At 35.7% G+C, this 17,282-nt stretch overlaps 2 protein-coding genes across 7 annotated transcripts in view; one reads left to right on the top strand and one right to left on the bottom strand.

Moving 5' to 3' along the window:
- Window positions 1–1,190: 1,190 nt before the first annotated feature.
- Window positions 1,191–10,743, top strand: lypd6 (LY6/PLAUR domain containing 6). 3 transcript variants are annotated; one of them, XM_024294470.2, is made up of 5 exons: window positions 1,191–1,355; window positions 6,345–6,490; window positions 8,437–8,535; window positions 8,603–8,733; window positions 8,798–10,743. In XM_024294470.2, exons 2-5 carry the CDS (start codon window positions 6,379–6,381, stop codon window positions 8,984–8,986), a joined length of 531 nt encoding a protein of 176 aa, XP_024150238.1. In that variant the 5' UTR covers window positions 1,191–1,355; window positions 6,345–6,378; the 3' UTR covers window positions 8,987–10,743. The 3 variants fall into 3 exon arrangements, with proteins under 3 accessions (XP_024150238.1, XP_024150237.1, XP_036071488.1); XM_024294469.2 differs by having other exon boundaries at window positions 1,191–1,418; XM_036215595.1 differs by lacking the exon at window positions 1,191–1,355 and having other exon boundaries at window positions 5,821–6,490.
- A 719-nt stretch (window positions 10,744–11,462) lies between these two features.
- Window positions 11,463–17,282, bottom strand: part of mmadhca (metabolism of cobalamin associated Da) — a 40,709-nt gene continuing 34,889 nt past the window's right edge. The window contains exons 2-8 of one of the 4 annotated variants that reach the window (XM_024294569.2): window positions 15,908–16,043; window positions 14,333–14,378; window positions 12,916–13,057; window positions 12,494–12,817; window positions 12,302–12,423; window positions 12,147–12,233; window positions 11,463–12,074 (exon numbers count right to left, since the gene is read on the bottom strand). In XM_024294569.2, the coding sequence (XP_024150337.1) occupies window positions 11,856–12,074; window positions 12,147–12,233; window positions 12,302–12,423; window positions 12,494–12,817; window positions 12,916–13,057; window positions 14,333–14,344 (906 nt within the window). In that variant the 5' untranslated portion in view covers window positions 14,345–14,378; window positions 15,908–16,043 and the 3' untranslated portion in view covers window positions 11,463–11,855. Of the gene's footprint in view, window positions 12,075–12,146; window positions 12,234–12,301; window positions 12,424–12,493; window positions 12,818–12,915; window positions 13,058–14,332; window positions 14,379–14,837; window positions 14,963–15,907; window positions 16,044–17,282 lie in introns of those variants that run through there. The other 3 variants (XM_036215591.1, XM_024294567.2, XM_024294568.2) reach the window with 3 other exon arrangements.

Below are 17,282 nucleotides of genomic sequence, written 5' to 3'. Positions count from 1 at the left end.
TTTTGGGGTGACATCTTAGTTTAAAAAGAGTTTTTAGTTAAAAACTTCCTTACTTTTAGAGTTTTCCTTCACAGTTCTCAATTAGAAATCCTTTCAAAATAAAATATAATTTTGAAACTGTTTTTTCTACCATTCTATTTCACCAATTGTTTCATTTCAGAAGGCAATAAATACTAAAAAATAGAGGGCAAAGATTTCACAATAAAAGTACATAACAAAATACTATGATTCAACTCAATGGGACGAGATTATCAAGTCTCTCCAGATAGAATTTAAAAAAACACTAAAAAAAAAAAGAAAAATGAATTGCTTCTTTGTACTTTGTAAGAGTCACATGCCATATTTGTTAACATTCTTTGAAAGCTTCTACTTAAAAATATTTTTTTTTCATTAACATGTATTTGCCTTTTTTTTTAAATTAAAGGTAAATACTTTTTCTTAAAAAAGAAATGTAAATGGTAATGTTAAAATTTGACATATTCATTTTTTTTTCCAAATTTCTACTCTAAAAATCTTATATATGAACATTTATAAACATTTATAAAATACTTATAAAATATGTTTTTAGGCAGTAAAGTAAATGTTTAAAGAAAATTCAAATGTTAAATTCAAAACATCACATTTATTCAATTTTTTAAATATCTATCTATTAACATTTATCAACATTTAAAACAATATTAGTGATTTATGCATAAAGACTATGCTTGAATGTTTTTTTTTTCAAATGTAAAGTTCAAAACTGCACATTTATTCAGATTTTTTTTGTAATTTTACCTAAAAATAAAGATTTCATAACATGTATCAACATTTCTTTTAATAATATATGTAATTTATGTATAAGGACATTTAAATTTAAGTCATTATTTTTTAAAAATGATAGTTTAAAACCTCATGTGTCATTTGTTTTTAGATTTGTTTTTATCCAATTTTTACTCACAAATATTTTATTTCAAATATATTCTTAAAAATGTGATTTATGTTTAAATACAATGCCAAAATAAAAAAATAATAATTTTAAAACCTCATGTCATATATTATTTACTTGTTTTTCCAAATTTCTACTTGAAAATATTTATTCATTAACATTTTTTTCTTTGTAAAATGTGTTTTTTTTACGTAAAGACAATTTTAAATAAAAACATGATTTTTTTCCACATGTAACTTTTACTATCCTTCAATAAAGTCTATATTGTAGTAGGAGTCAGTGAGCCGAGTGGTGGGTGACCCTCTATGCAGATGACGCTCTGTGACGCAGCAGCCTGTGTCCCTCCCCCTCCAGCAGCGCTCTTTTTTTCTCCTCATTCTCCTCCGCCTGGACAGCAGTCTGCTGCAGCTTGACGGAGGACCTGGAGCAGGTACCTTCAAGCCCTCTATTGTTGTCCTTTCAGGCAAGTTTCAGTGACTTCTCATCCTTAATGGTGAGTTCAACTGTTTTCCAATGAAAAACTGATAGTTTTGGGGAGTTATATGGGATGGAAATAGGAAATAATGTTCTTTTGAGATGATGTTCACCACCAAAATCAAGTATATATGCAAATGTATGCTTATATATTGGTTGAGAGTGTGAAATATAATATTTTAATTAAAAAAAAGCCCTTTTATTTTTTTAATTTGATGTAAATAGATAAAAACATCACAAAAATTGAGTAAAATGATAAAACTACAAACATGTTTTTTCTTTCTTGCAACTAAAATTTCCAGTTCTGGTTTTAAAAAGTGTTAGTGCTTATACCCCTCAATTCAATTTTCATCAAAGCTGGACGGAAAACTCCCAAAAACCTCACTTTTTTGGTTTCTTTTGACCAACTCTGAGGCTAAAACCCAGTTATTTTAAGTGGAGTCAACGTTACCACGCAGGACGTGATGTTTCCACTGGTTTGCTACGACCTTTTTAAGACATTTCACAAGGTTGCCGGGATGGGAAGCACTTTACGAGACGCACAGCTCACCCAGAGCTTCATAAAAGTCGCAGATTTCTTTTTTTCCTGGTTGTTGTTGTTCAGTTCTGTAAATCTCCTGACCTGAGCGGAGAAAGTCGGAGGGGAAAGAAAACGCCGCGGTTAAGCCCCTGCTGTTTGTGTCTGGTTAACCAAGTCAAGCTGCTTAACTTCAAAGGCAGTGGTGGTGGTCTGCGTTTTGATTTCCCTCACTTCGGACACACGTGACCATTGTGGAGCCGTTCATTTAAGCAATTTACTCATTTGTAGTTGATGTTTCATTCCGTGTCAGCTGTGGGGAGCCACTTTGGCAGTTTAGGCTTCAAAAATTTGTTTTTTTTGGGGGGTGATATTGAGCTCTCCTGATCATTTTATGGGAAATCTGGACAAAATTAATTGGATTTCACACTTTTTCATTGAAAATGAGTTTGCTGCAGCAGTTTATGCTAACATTTGAATCATTCAAGCTAAGCAATTTTGCAAAATGTTCCTTTTTTACTTAAAATTTACACAATTTATTAACGAGCAAGAGATTTTTAGCTACAAAGTTGTGTTTTTTGTAAAGCTATTGTGTGCAGAACACCCTTAAAAGAGACGTAACACGCCCAAAAACTAAGTTATGTCAACATTTCACCCATCAAGTCAGGTAAATGATTCATAGGTGAGTGATTTAAGAGACTAAAAGCAAAAAAAAATACAATAATTGGATAGAAAAGACATAAAAACTGCTACTAACCATGAAGAAATTCTGAAAACTACTTATCAACTGGCTAAATTGAGATCAAATCAAAATATTTTGGGTAAACTTAATTTTAAAAACTCTCCATCTTCAGCTCTTTCTGTTTGGATCTATTGTTCCAAATCCTCTGAACCCCGTTTGTCTGCACACAGAGGCCGGCCATCCATCAGACGCCAAGAGCTGGAGACCTCATCAACTTCTCCTTTGAGCGGTACAGCATATCATTATGAGCTCTACAGTAGCACCGTGCTCTGAGGGGCTCCATGGATGAATGGAAGCACTTGAACTGAGGGGGGGTTGAAGCCTCTCCAATAATCTTCTAATTAATCCTCGCTTCCACAGCTGAACTCCTCACTTTTAGCAGATGCTAACGGCTAACCAAGCGTTCTAACGTAGCTAATTTGGGGTTCAGATCTCTTTTACTTTTACTTTTAGCATTTTTCCTTAAACTATTAATTTTTCTTCCTTTGTTGATTGTTAAATAATTTTGCTCACGATCAATTTTGGTAAATGAAACACTTTCAGCCGGACAGGTCTCTCATTTATGGAAGTGGGCTAGCTTAATTAAAGCATTTCAGTGTCTGGATTATGGACCCAGAAAGCAGCTGAATACATTTTCACACTGCACTGTTTGGTTCACACTTCACAGTGTTCACTTGAATAGTTTTTAAGATGTCAAAATGGGGGGACTCCGTTGTCTTGCAAGTGAACTCTGGTCCGGTTTATCCCAGTGTGAATGCAAATGGACTCAAACAAATTTAACAAGGAAACCAAAAAGTGGAAAAATATATATATTTTTTATGGTAATATGGTAAAGATATACAAAAGTAAAGTATGAAGTACATATATTTTCCTTCACACGTATATTTTGAAAGCCACATTTTGATTGATTGATTGCCTTTATTTAACCAGATAAGACCAGTTGAGATCCACATCTGTTTTAAAAGGGCGACCTGGCCAAGAGGTTTAGGAGTTACTTGTCCTAATTGATCAGAATGAGACAAGCAGAGTCTCTGAAGGAGGAAAATAAATATAAAAATATATACAATAATAAATCAAGATGTAAGAAATGTAAAAATGCAGCAGAGAACAATAAATTATTAGATTGACACTCAAACTGAGCTGAGCTACTGTAGCTGTTAATCTGGTTCACGTTCTTTTTTGATTCCTGGTAAAAACTCAGTAAAGATGATGGCGCCCCCGAATGAGAGGCTGTTGTGACTGCCTGATGTTTTTAGGTGGTTTGGTCATGAAGTGTTTGGGGAAACAATTTTTTTGTCATTACCACTAGGGCTGCACGATATGAAAAAATCCCAATGTCCAACATTAATGGTTAATATTGCAATAATTATATGACTTGTAATAATAATTGCAATTTCTCAGCAATAGTTTTATTTAAATAAAATGATCTATGTCAAGAAAGGAGGCGGTCATCTAACATAAAAGGGATTCATTCGATTGGTCAGTGATGTGAAAGGGTTCATTCGTTGGTCGATGACACGATGGGTCTAGTTGATTGGTCAGCAACGAGATGAGCTCCATTTCATAGGCCAACAACGGGATGGGGACCATGTCGTGACATCTAGGCCCATGTAGTGATGGGAAAGAGTCAATTCTATCTGTCAACGACTTGAAGGGGTCTACTTGATTGGTCAACGCCATGTAGGGGCCCATAAAGTGACGTGAAAGGGTCAGTTTAATTGGTGGTGGTCCACTTGATGTGGTCCATATCATCGGTCAATGATATGAAGGGGTTCACTCAGTTGGTCAACAACATGAAGGGGCCAATTCAATTGGTAAAAAACATGACGAGTCCTGTTGATTGGTCAACGATGTGTTGGGGTCTATTCGGTGTGTCCATGACATGTAGTGGCCCATTTGGTTGATCAACAATGTGAAGGGGTCCATATGATCGGTCAAGGATATAATGGAGTCCATATCATTGGTCAACAATATGAAGGGGTCCACTCAATTCATCAGTAATGTTAAGGTGCCAATTCAATTGGTAAAAAACATGATGGGTCCTGTTGATTGGTCAACGATGTGATGGGGTCTATTCGGTGTGTCCATGACATGTAGTGGCCCATTTGGTTGGTCAATAATGTGAAGGGGACCACTCAATTGGTAAACAACATGAAGGGTTTCATATCATTAGTCAACGGTATGAAGGGGTCCACTCGATTGGTCAGCAACATAAAGAGGTCCATTCAATTGGTCAGTAATGTGAAGGGGCCAATTTGATTGGTAAACAACGGGATGGGGTCTATTCGGTTGGTCAACGACATGTAGGGGCCTATTTGGTTGGTCAACAAGGTGATTGGGTCCATATCGTTGGTCAGCAACATGAAGGGGTCAATTTGATTGGTCAACGATGTGATGGGGTCCATATTATTGGTCAACAACGTGATGGGTCTACATCATTGGTCAATGACATGATGGGGTCCATATCATTGGTCAGCGATATGAAGGGGTTCATTTGATTGATCACATGCTTTAAGGGCTTTATTGATTCATTAAATACTTCAAGCTGTTATTAATCTGTTTTAGCATTATGTAAACATTTTATGTTTTGCAGTTTATGACATCTTTTGCGACACACGTTTTGCAAAGGCTAACATCACAATGACAATAAATGTTGGATTTATTGTACAACCCTTATTACAGCCAACTGCTCCCTCATATTAACCTATATCGTGAAAACTCCCAGAACCATGGACTCAATAGTCAGCTCAGGTGTTTTCTGATCAGTCATTTGGTATTTTTTATTATAAAATGTATAATTAGAACTTGGCTTTGTGGTGAATCAATATTTAGGGGGAAATTGATGTTTTGCAGAAAGCATATAATAAAATTGCAACAGCTTTTAAAATGCCAAGACCAAAAGTGATGAAGTTTGGGTACTTTTGCTTTAAATCCAACTTTTACAATCAATTCTGTAAAAATATGAGTAATTTTTTTTCAAGATCTTTTACTTTTTAAAAAAATACGTGTAAAATTCATTTTTTACATATAATTTTGTAAATGAATAAACCTTTTTTTGATGTTGTAGAAAGAACAATTGGTCTTAAAATAGGCAATCTGCTTTTGACAGAGTGAATCCGAGCGCATGTGTGCTCTAGTTGCGGCGCAGATCTCCTGTGGGTTCTCACTCTGCTGTAGCTCCATGGATCTGCTTTACTGGGGCATGTATAATGCAAAGAAAACAACCATTTACAAGCACGCAGGCTGACACGCTCCCTCGGGCAATAAGGGAGTAGTGCCAGAGACGTCTGAAGTCAGAGTGGATTTCCGCACGTCTCCAGGATAAAACAGGTCATCTGGTGTCTAATTCACTGACTGATGTCTCGGAAGATTGTAATAAAAACCATGTTTTGACTTAATTTTTGATCTCTACGCTATGACTATTGATTGTTTCTATGGTAGGGGTGTAAGGGATGTTATAGACTTCTCAGCATCATTCTTCAGGGTTCCTTTGGCATTTACTTAATGAAGCAGACTCACAGCACGAGCTAAACAGACACCCGATCACTTTTATAGATTATTTCCTTCTATTTTTAGCCCCCTTTTATGATACGTTCACAGCTGCCGTTTTATCACCACATACATGTTTTTTTAGGTTTTTAAGGGTTTTGCTGAAATTCTGACCTCTTGCCGTGTGTGTTTGTCAGGTCTAAAGGTGGATGAGTGTATTCGGGGCCAAAGATGAAGGCCTGGCCAACCGTGGCCGGGATCCTCCTGCTGATCTGTGAGCAGCTGAGAACTGTTCAGCCGCGGGATTTCTCCATGAAAGACATCATTCTGCTGCACCCCTCAAGTAGGAGCCTCCCGTCATAAAACTTATGGTGAAAAATGTCAAAGTGGTGCAAATGTCACGAATCTCGCTCCAGCTGCTTTCTTTCACAGCTCTATTCCGATAGATCAAAGACTTGGCGGCGTTTAATTCACAAACCGCAATTATTAATTCTCCTCCATGTACTTTCCAAACGGTTGGTACTTTCGTGAATTAAAATCAAGAGTTTGTTTAATGGCGGCACGTTTTGTACGTGAAAAAGGTCTTAAAAACGTGTGTAGCTACGCATGAACGCACAACGCTAAAGCCCGAAATGCGCGTATACATGTGTTTACATAAGACTTTTTATTGGAAGTGGTCGCATGCTGCCAAGGGCGGTAGCTTTATCTGGACTTCTTACTGTTGCACCACTCATTTATGTCGCCCCCTAGTGTGCGGTATTGTAATTACAGTGTCACAAATAATCCAAAAGTGTGTAGCTTCTTTGTAAGCTTAAAACAAGCTTTGATTACTCTGTTTGATACGGTGGAGTGTTAGAAATAAAAATGATTTGGGAAAAAAATAATTTTACAAGGACAAAGTCATACATTTATGATTATTATGATTTATGCTGTGATTATTCCATGAAAATAAAAACGCTTTTTTAAGTTGGAATTTTATTTAAAATATAATTTGGTAAATACAGTAATAGGAAAAGAAAGCAGATTGAGAGAGATTCTTGAGCAGTGTGAGGTTCATCAGATTCCTCTGAAACATCTGTAATTTAAATTAAACAGTTAATGTTCTTAACAGCTAAATATAGCTTTTTATTTTTGAAAAAAAAAATGGATTTCCTTTTGAAATTACTCCTTTTTGAAGCATGAATTTACGACTTTATTCTTGTAAGTTGTGGAATGTTTTTGTTATAATTATACAACTTTACTCTCATGATTGTGTGATTTCAACTTTGTAATATTTCAACTTTTTTTCATAATTTTACAACTTTTTTGACATATTTTTGTTTATTTTTTTTCTCTTATGGCGACCCTAGAAAGTAGTTTGATGAAAAATGTAACCATATTTTGTTTATAACATGTTGCAACCATAAAGTCGTTTTATTTTAATGAAGTGTCTAGTTTACATTTCTATGTTCCATTTTCAGTTTCACTTCTAGTTTAGATAACTAGAATTAAAAATAAAAGTGATTTGAATGACTTGGAAGGCTGAACTTGCATTTGTGGGTTACATTTTTCCGAAAAAAATGGAAAATTACAACGCAAAGAGAAGTTTTTGAGGGTTATTAAGAAATGGACAAAGAGGGGAAAAAAAGCCAGATTACCGGACAAGGTTAGGTTGATTTACCAGACAAAGCGTTGTGTAATACAAGAACCACATTTTCATGAATGTATCTTAGGATCCTCTCTTTCAGAAACCGGGTTTGCAAAAAAAAAAAAAAAAAATCCAAAATGGCAGCCATTTTTAAAGATGGCAGCCATACACTGAATTGTTACAAAATACAAAAAAAATAAATAAATGTATTTTTATTATATATATAAATCTTAGATTTTTCTTGGAGGACACATTATCTCAAACAGGGGTCCATTAGTTAAGATTATGGCGAATTTGGTGCTTTTACCACAAATTGAATAATTAATTTAATAACCGGATCTACTTGAAGGTTAAGGTTGGAGTGACCATTAATGATGCCTTCACTGCAAAAACTGAATCTCATGAAAGTTTAAAAAAAAATCTCAACAAGAAAATTCTTAATAGCAAAATAATTTTGTGAAAATTTATCTTAGCGACTAGAATTTTTCTTCCTTAACATGAATTCTTAGTACAACTATTATTTTTAACCTAATTGGGACTTTTTTTTCTATGCGGCCTGTTTTTCCCGTGCAAAGGAAGACAAAAGAAGAAGACAAAAGCTTGTTGTCCTCACACCAAAAAAGTATCTCGTCATCTAAAACGTGTCCGTCTGTCCTCCACAGCCACGCCTCACCCCGGTGGCTTCAAGTGCTTCACCTGTGAGGATGCAGCCGATAACTACCAGTGCAACCGATGGGCTCCGGATGTTTTCTGTCCCAAAGGTAAAACCCAACGGAAGAGGACGGCTCCCAAGAGAATTCCATTTCTTCATGAATGTCTTCATTCCAGGTACAAAGTACTGCTACACGCTCCACATGATGGATGACCGTGGAGGCAGCGTGTCTGTAACCAAACGCTGCGCCACCCTGGAGAACTGCCAGCTCACCGGATGTGTGAACGTCACCCATAACGGTTACCAGGTAAACATGATCCGCGATTTCCCTTTTCTGATTTTTTTCCAAATATTTTCGCTTCCTCTGTCAGATGTGTACGTCCTGCTGCGAGGGGAACATCTGCAACATCATGGTGCCGAGAAACGACAGCAGCGCCGTCTTCTCCTCCACCTCTCCGCTGGTCAGCTCGGGCGGAGGCCTTCACCCCCCAGGACTGCTGCACTTCATCATCGTGGTCTGGAGCTGCCTCCACTGGACGTGTTGGAATCGAACGTCTTAACTTAACGTTTTTACAAAATGAAAGATGCAGAAATTTGCAGACGGAACTTTTTTATGTCTGCAGCACTTTGGAGTCTCGACCCACAAACTCTCAGTCGCAGGGACGCTCTACCACTGGGCCACCAAGTCACCAAAGTCCATATAAAAAAGTCCTGGAGCCGTACAGACACTCAGTCCTGGATTTCCGTCATTAAGGAACCTTAACATCACTTTCTCTGTTTCAGTAAAGACAAAAAATCAAATTTTTCAATCTTTTCTTCAGCAGTTTGGACATTTTATCTTCAATCTAACTTTTAAAAAAACGTTTTCTCTTGTACTAAAACTAAAAAGAATAAAAAAAATGCAAAATATACCTTCAGAAATCTCAAATTTGATTAGAAAAATGTTGATATTCAAGATGTTTCCTTAAAAAAATGTAGTTTTCTCATCAATTCACCAACACATATTGGCATGGGAGGGGGTCACATAAAGAAGAAGTGCACCAAAGCACTTATCAAATGCACCCAACACATTCTAAGTTCAGATTCAGCTTGATTCATTTGTCAAATTTCCATACGTTCATCTTCAGAAGCCGCTGAATCCCTTTTGAGGTCACAAGGTTGCTGGAGCCTATCCTTGCTACTGTTGGACATAACCGGGGTACGCCCTGAACGAGTCGTCTATTTTTTTGGACTCATTTCAACATAAAAGTGACTTTCAATTAATGCATTTAGGACTTTTTGCTATGAAAAACCAGCATTAAATATCTTTTCTATTATAATAAAAATACAAGAAATCGATTTAAACATTTGTTTTTTTTTTCCTTTACATAAATATTTTTTTTTAATAAGAAAATCTGAGTTTTTCCAAGATGTTCCCTTCTGTCATCTGAATTATATTCTAAAACTTTGGTGCTAAAACTATTTCAATATTTTACTGAAGTTTCTATCCAAATGCTCACTTAACCATCATCTTTAAAACTGGCAACAATAACCTAAATGTACATAAATATGGTTGTATGGAGGTTTTAGGGTTTGTGAATCAAACAATGTGTTTTCTATCAAATGTGATTTTGCTTTTAATTTATTCTTTCTTCATTATTTGGAGTTTGTTGTAACGCATAATAGCTTTTTTAATTAAAATATACTGTGATAAATTGTGAAATCTGTTGATACCATTTTTAGTTTTGAATGATCTGTTTAATGCAGATGAAGATCATTACTGAGTTCACTCTTAAGACCTCTGAGCATCTTTGTTCATCTCACGTAAATGTTTGTGTTGAAGCTGTTTTTGCTTTTTATTCAACATTTCAAAGGTTTTACCACAAAAATACCCCAATATGGAGAGATTTTTGTTGGAAATAAGGTCTTTACTTTGTTAGTTTTTTAATTTCTTTACATAAAGATTTATATAATTAAAAGACAAATTAAAAGGAGGTTTAAAGGCTAAAAAATTAGAAGTTCACACGAGTTTAACACATCATAAACTGCACAAATGAAAGTCATTTAAACTAATTTTTTACATTAAATTTTCAAATTTAAATTTTAGTTTGTTGTAGAAAGATGAACAAAAATTGCTGTTCACTGATTTCATCAAACTCACCTAATTAGTAGAATACATTGTGTTTTTAGTTTTATTCATCAACAGGAAGTGAATTATTTGTGTTGCTTATATGGAATCTATGACAAAGTATTAGGGCAAGAAAAAAAGAAGAAAAATTGACAAATATATAAGATTAAAGTCATAGAATTAAGAGAATAATTAATTTATAAAAATAAAGTTCTAAATTTTAAGAAAAGGGACAACATTTTAACAGGGATACATTTGGAAAAATTTGAAAAAAAAATTAAATTATAACAAAAAATATTATTATTATTAGTAGTAGGCATTTTAATTTTTTTTTAAGTTGAAAAATTATGTGAAAAATAAAATCAACATTTAAAAACAATTATGTAGTAAAATTATAAACAAAAACCGACAATTTTACGAGGATAAAGTCATTAATTAGAGAATTAATTGGAGGATTAAGGCCTAAATTTATGCCTCAAATACTCAATTTTTACCAGGAAAAGGTAAACTTTTCAAAATAAAAAGCTATATTCAACTTTTTAAAACATTTCACCAAAAATATTTAAACATTAACGGTTTAATTTATGTTGCTGATAATTTATAAAAATTAAATGGATTTTACACTGTGAAAAAATATGCTTTTCTTTTGCAATTGTATCACTTTATTTTTTTTAAAACCTTCATTATTTTTTGTCAAATTTTATTATAATTATTATGCTTTATTTAATAGAATTACGCCTTTTTTATTCTAATAACTGAACAGCTTAATTATTTATACAAACTCGCCTTTTTTCCTCATAATTTAACAACTTTATTCTCATATATGACTTTTTTTTCTTTTATGATGGCACTAATACTCTGTTGTAGTAAACAGGAATAAAACATTTGGCAAACACTGACCCCTACAGGAAGAATGTGGTCACTGCAGCTTCATAAGAAATCACTTTATTTGCACTGTGGTGATTTTTTGAAAACAGTTTTTTTTATTCCTGACATTCAGTGCAGCATATTGAAGGGAGAAAATAACAACAATATTGTGTTTGTTAGTGTGTGCACCCTGATGTGTACTCTGTGTTAAAACAACCTACAGAAGGTTGTGTGACGTCTTTCCATTTCATAAATAAGTCTTCAAATTTTCTTTTTGGAGAATCGTCAGCGCTGATATTCACAGGAGTTTCTCCCAGAATGCAATGCAGGAGAAATGAGTGAGTCTCTCAGTTTTTCTGATACAAACAGACCAACAATCCAAACAGTCAGAAAATTTCTGCTCACATTTCCTGTAGTTTCATTTTATATATATATATATATTAAAAAATAAAAACCTATTCCTCTTCGTCGAGAACGTTAGAAAGTCCTTGTAGTCTGGCGATAGCAGCACTGTTGGTGGGCGCGCTGGTGAAAACAGTCCCCACGAACAAAGGCGAGCCGTTGAGGACGTGGCGAATGACGGTGCAGGAGCCCGACACCTCGATGTGGAAGCCCAGGTGCCTCAGCTGCTCCTCGGGCCGCAGGGCGGACGAGCTCGACGGGGACGCAAAGAACTGACGAGAAACAAGGCGGTGAGAAGGCGTGTCGCGGCCGCAGCGGGAACGTACCATTTAGGAGAAACTCACGGCTCCTCCCGTCGACGGGTTGATGAAATCTGCCCAGTAACCCGCCGTCCACAGAGCGAAGCACATCTCCTTAGCTCCGCTCACAAACTGCAGGCGGGGAACAGTTGGTCAGCGGCTGGTTTGACCAAAAAAAAAAAAAAAAAGATCCGACTCACCTTATGAAGCACCTGCTCTTGGTCCGGGTCTGGCGCCTCAGCGGCCCGCAGGCTGTCCTTCTGCGTCACCGTCACCACTGTGATGGAGGCGGCAGGCGCCGACGGGAACAACTGCTCCAGTTCTAAATTATGACATCATCACTGATGATTCGGCCGCTCTGAATGACAGAAACTCCGCCCACGCCACCTTACCTTTTCTTAAGAGTTCAGGACAGGAATTTATGGAACAATCTGCTTCCGTCTGGTTGAAATACTGCTCCGCTTTGTGGACTCTGCCCGATATCGGACCCAGCTTTCCCTGGAACTCATTGACAAACTGGGCCAGGATGAACTGGTGTCTCTCTGTGCTGCTGGGAGCCGCCAGGACGTCTGGAACCGTCTTGTGGACTGGAGTCTTGGGCCGGTTCCCCATGCCCTCCAGGTGGCAGTCAAACCCCACGTTACCGGGCAGCTGAAAGCGCTGGTCCTGAGGTCCGAACGGGCCCATGCTCTCGTCCGGCCACACGGTCCGTGGACCTGGAAGCACCAGGAAAATGCAGAACATTTTATGAACTTCTTTAGGGTCGTTTAAAAAGTCAAATTTGGTCAAAATGGGTGGAAATCGAACATTTTACCAGAGTCTGCAGGCGACACGGCGATGTACGGCTCGTCGGAGCTGGCAGCAGAGAAGGGTCTGACTGTGGCGGGCCTCAGGGCGGCCAGCGCCCGACGCCCAGCAGCCTGCGACAGGATCAACCTGCTCCGGCCGCAGAGCGCCTACAAACCCAAGAACTCTGTCAGCAACAATAACAAATCACAAACAAAACTAATATTTTTTTCTTTAGTTCTTCCTTTGTTAACAATCTAATTGTGGTTGGAGAAAGCTAGCAGTAAAGAGTAAACTGTTTCAATTTTTTTTTAAACATTTCTAAACATCTGAATCTTTTGAGCACTCTCAAGAAAACAAAACAAAAACAACAAAGTCATATTAAACAACAAAACATGATGTAAGACAGTCTAATATCTTTGGATGTTCAATAATTCAACACAATGCTAAAACTTTCACCAATTATTATAATATATATTTAAAAAATGTAATTGAAACCAAAGGTTTGTCTTAAAATATGGCAAAAAAATATATATGAAAAAACATTTAACTCAATAGATTTATGCAAGCTTTCATTGTACTGTTTTATTTAGTACAGATTTTATTTATTTTTTATATTTGATAGTTGAGGAAAATTTGGAACAAAAGAAATCTCAATTAAATAAACAAAAAACACACAAGTGAGTTTAAATAATTTATCCCAAACCAAGCAAAAACCGACATAATAATAATAATACAAATTGATAGTAAAATAAAAAAATATTCCCAACAATAAAATGTTGTATTTGATTCTTATGTCAACTATAAAAAAAATAAAATATTAGTACAGGTTTAGCTAAATTCAGTACAGTCAAATGATAACATCTAATGTCAATAGTGACAATTCTCTATGAAGATTAAAAAAAAAAAAGTACAAACGAGACAGAAAAAGGAGGATTTAGACCAGGTTTTGTTGCAATTAATGGCATTATTTCCATTAAAATGCCCAAAAGACTTAAATAAAGCACTTTTTATTGAGTTAAACATTTGTTTTAAATGCAAAACAAACATTCACTGATTAGTAGCTTTCTGTCAGTGCCAACACAAATATAGAAATGTAACGTAACCGCAAAGTATACAGGTAAAATGTGGGAAAAAATATGCAAATTTGGACAAATCCACTAAGTGATAAAAAAAAATTAAAATAAATAAATAAAAGGTGTAGGAACTGGAAATAGCTTTAGCTAAATATTTGAGCTTTAAACATGCTTTCTGTTTTCAGCAAAACATGTTAAATGTTACTTTAAAAAAAGATAAAATATGAAGGATATTTTTCAGAGTATTTAACTATCTTCTAATTTATTGAGATGACGTTCAATACATTAAATTTTGTTTTCATATTTTGACTTTGTTGGGTATAAAAATGGTGACCGCTAGCAGCTAAAGAAGGAAATGGTTTCACTTACACTGCCGGACATTGTGACTCGTCCACTTCCACTTCTCTTTTGTAACCTGGTGGATAAATTGAACAATTTATAACAGTAAAACCCTAAAGAAAGAGTTTAAAATAGACAAAAAGCTAAATCGTGTGGCGCGTGAGCTAACCAGAGCTAGCTAGCTGAGCTAACGGATATGACGCAACAAATGTGAGTCTATTTATAAAAACAAAGCACACAAAAAAAACTAAACCAATGTTGTTATGAGTGTTCATTGGACGTAATGTCAAAAAACATATACCTTATTAATTATGAAATATAAGCAAACTGGAAACTAATGATGCAACTAGCATGAGGTAACGCTAGCAAAGGTTAGTCGGTCCGCTGATTTGACACTTTCTTGGTTTGAATTGATCACAAGTTTATTATAACTTTATAAAGGAAACCAAAAAACAGCAAGCACAAACATCAATAATACCTATATGGTAATGTCTACGACTAAACGCAACAAAGCTGTAAAAAGACAAGCTCTCACCCGTCAACTTGCACGTATTCCTCAGTAAAACAACAACGGGAAGCAACGAGGGACAAACAAGAGCTCGTTTGCGTAACTGTTTCTTTTCGGATCTTTGTTAGTTTTTTTATTTTTATATTTTACTCAGTAGATATTTAATTCTCAATTTGACTATTAAAATATAAAATATGGCATTAGTACACTGTATATTTTTTTTAATATAGCATCCAAACAATGCATTACGCGATTTCCACCTGGAATAAATAAAGTATTTGGATCAGAAATAAGCACACATATATAATTCAGATTATATTTTTCATACCTTGCCAAAGGAGGAAATATATGTTAAATGACTAAATGACTAAATGCAATTTTAATGTAGCTTTTTAAAATAATAATCTGAAAAATTCATCAACACAAATAATATTTAATAATTATAGCCATTTCATTACCTTTAATCATTTGCATCTGCTATCTTAAACTAATAAAGTACATAGTTTGCAATAAATTATATAGTAGAGTTTTATAAAGCTAATATAATATGTTAAATTATAATCTACAGATAAGTTTTAAAACTGGTTAAATTTGTTAAAGTGTTGTTCCACTTTTTTACTACTAGATGGCAGTGATGCATCATCCAAGACTCTCACTTCTACTGACTTGTAGTTTGTCCTGAAATTACCTTTTTTTTTTATATAGATAATAGTGTTTAAAATGCTTATATTTTTTTAGTGGTTGAACTTTTAACTTTATAAAAATGATATTCATTTTTGTGTACCCAGCAAAGATGCTCATGTGTTTGTTGGTATAAACCAGTATAAAAGGGTCACAATTATAACATTTGTCTGTAAATACAAACTATTTTTAAATGGGAAAAAATACTTGAGAATTGTTTTCTGTTTTTTCAAGATGGAGAAAGTTTAAAAACTTAAGTGAAAGAGCTGTCCTGACATGAACAATGTTCTGGACTGTCAGCATGGACAAGGACGGACGGTACTTTTTAGCTGACACACAGAGGCTGATTGACACTTTCTCTGAGCTGACAGGAAATGCAGTGGGAGTTTAGCCTGGGACCAGCGGGCTTCACTCACTGTGGGCAGCTGCAGCTGCAGCAGTGAGGTGTGGGTGTGTTTGGAGCTGTGCAGAAGTTTGGCTGTCAGCAGCTCCCAGAGGATCTTTTGCACAAGCATCCACGCTGGATGGAGGCCCTGTGAGAAACACACAGAACTGCGTTCCAGCAGCAGTAAGGAACGAACAAATTAATTCTTCACCTCGGGCTCTCCACACAGGCAGGGGAAAAGCTGACTCAACACCAGACAGATCCACTATTAATCTATTTTTCCACTCTATCGTCAATTAATCACCAATTAGCCTTTGATTATTAGAAATAATCAAAAGTTCTCATAGAAAATAGGAGGTTTCTACTCCAGAAATGTTTGTTTTTTCCAGAATTACCTCATAAAGTGATTAAAATAGCTTTTTTTTCTTTTGCTAAAACCACTATTGAGTGTGAAATTCTCCTCTTTTTTTCCTTCCAGCTTGTGCTCATCGCTGCACGGTGCAGATAAAAGGCGCCGCTGATGGCAGTTGACGCCTGCTCGGTCACCTTTAATCACAGCCTTTTAATGATCGAGCAGGTGTTCTCCTCAAAAGATTACAAATCGTACTCGCATTAAATAAAAAAAAAGCGGCTCCTTTAGACATTTTGACATCAAAGTACAGCAGGTTTGAAGATCCTCTAAGATTGGATTCCATCGAAATGTTTCATTAAACCCAAACGTTTTCACAAAAAATGAGGAATAAGACTGGAAAATAAACAGTATTGATGATTTCTTAATCTTTGTCATTAATATTGGCTCAAAAATTGGGGGAGGGGCAAAGCTTTTTGCTTGCCCCGCCCCGCTTTTACTACAAACTGTAAACTGACCCATTTATATATTATAAATATTGGAGAAATTATAAAAACAACACATATTCAAGGGTAACATTTACATTAAAAGCTTTAAATTATGGTTTAATTAAACTAATTAGGAAAAGGCCTTAAAGTGTCCAAGTATTTAACTTTATTGTTCCCGGTTATGAGTGACGAGTGTGCTGACACTTTATTTTCTGACAGAAGATGAAATGGCAGAAGGAAAACTGCTGATTCCAGCTAAGATGGCGCTCGGCCTGACAGGGCAGGAATAAAAAGACCTCGATTGACTCGCTGCTTTGTCTGGAGGTCTCCACGCTCTGTGGATTTCCTCTCACGAACCTGCCGCTCAGGGAAATGTGTCCCAACACTGGGAGGTTTCAGACTTTTTCAAGTTTTTATTGACTATAAAACAGTTTGCAGGGAAATCTACTGTCGCCAAACCGCATCAGGGTTCATTTGCAAGTGAAAGGCAAGACGTTGCATGACTAAAGAGCAAAGCTTTTTTAGTGGTTCAGGGGGACTTTCATAGCTGCCAAACGAGGTAGATGAGC

Source organism: Oryzias melastigma, linkage group LG2 (assembly GCF_002922805.2).
Source record: "Oryzias melastigma strain HK-1 linkage group LG2, ASM292280v2, whole genome shotgun sequence".
In the NCBI taxonomy this organism is placed as follows: domain Eukaryota; kingdom Metazoa; phylum Chordata; class Actinopteri; order Beloniformes; family Adrianichthyidae; genus Oryzias; species Oryzias melastigma.
Note: the sequence above shows the minus strand (reverse complement) of the source record. Positions and strands in the feature narration are given on the sequence as shown.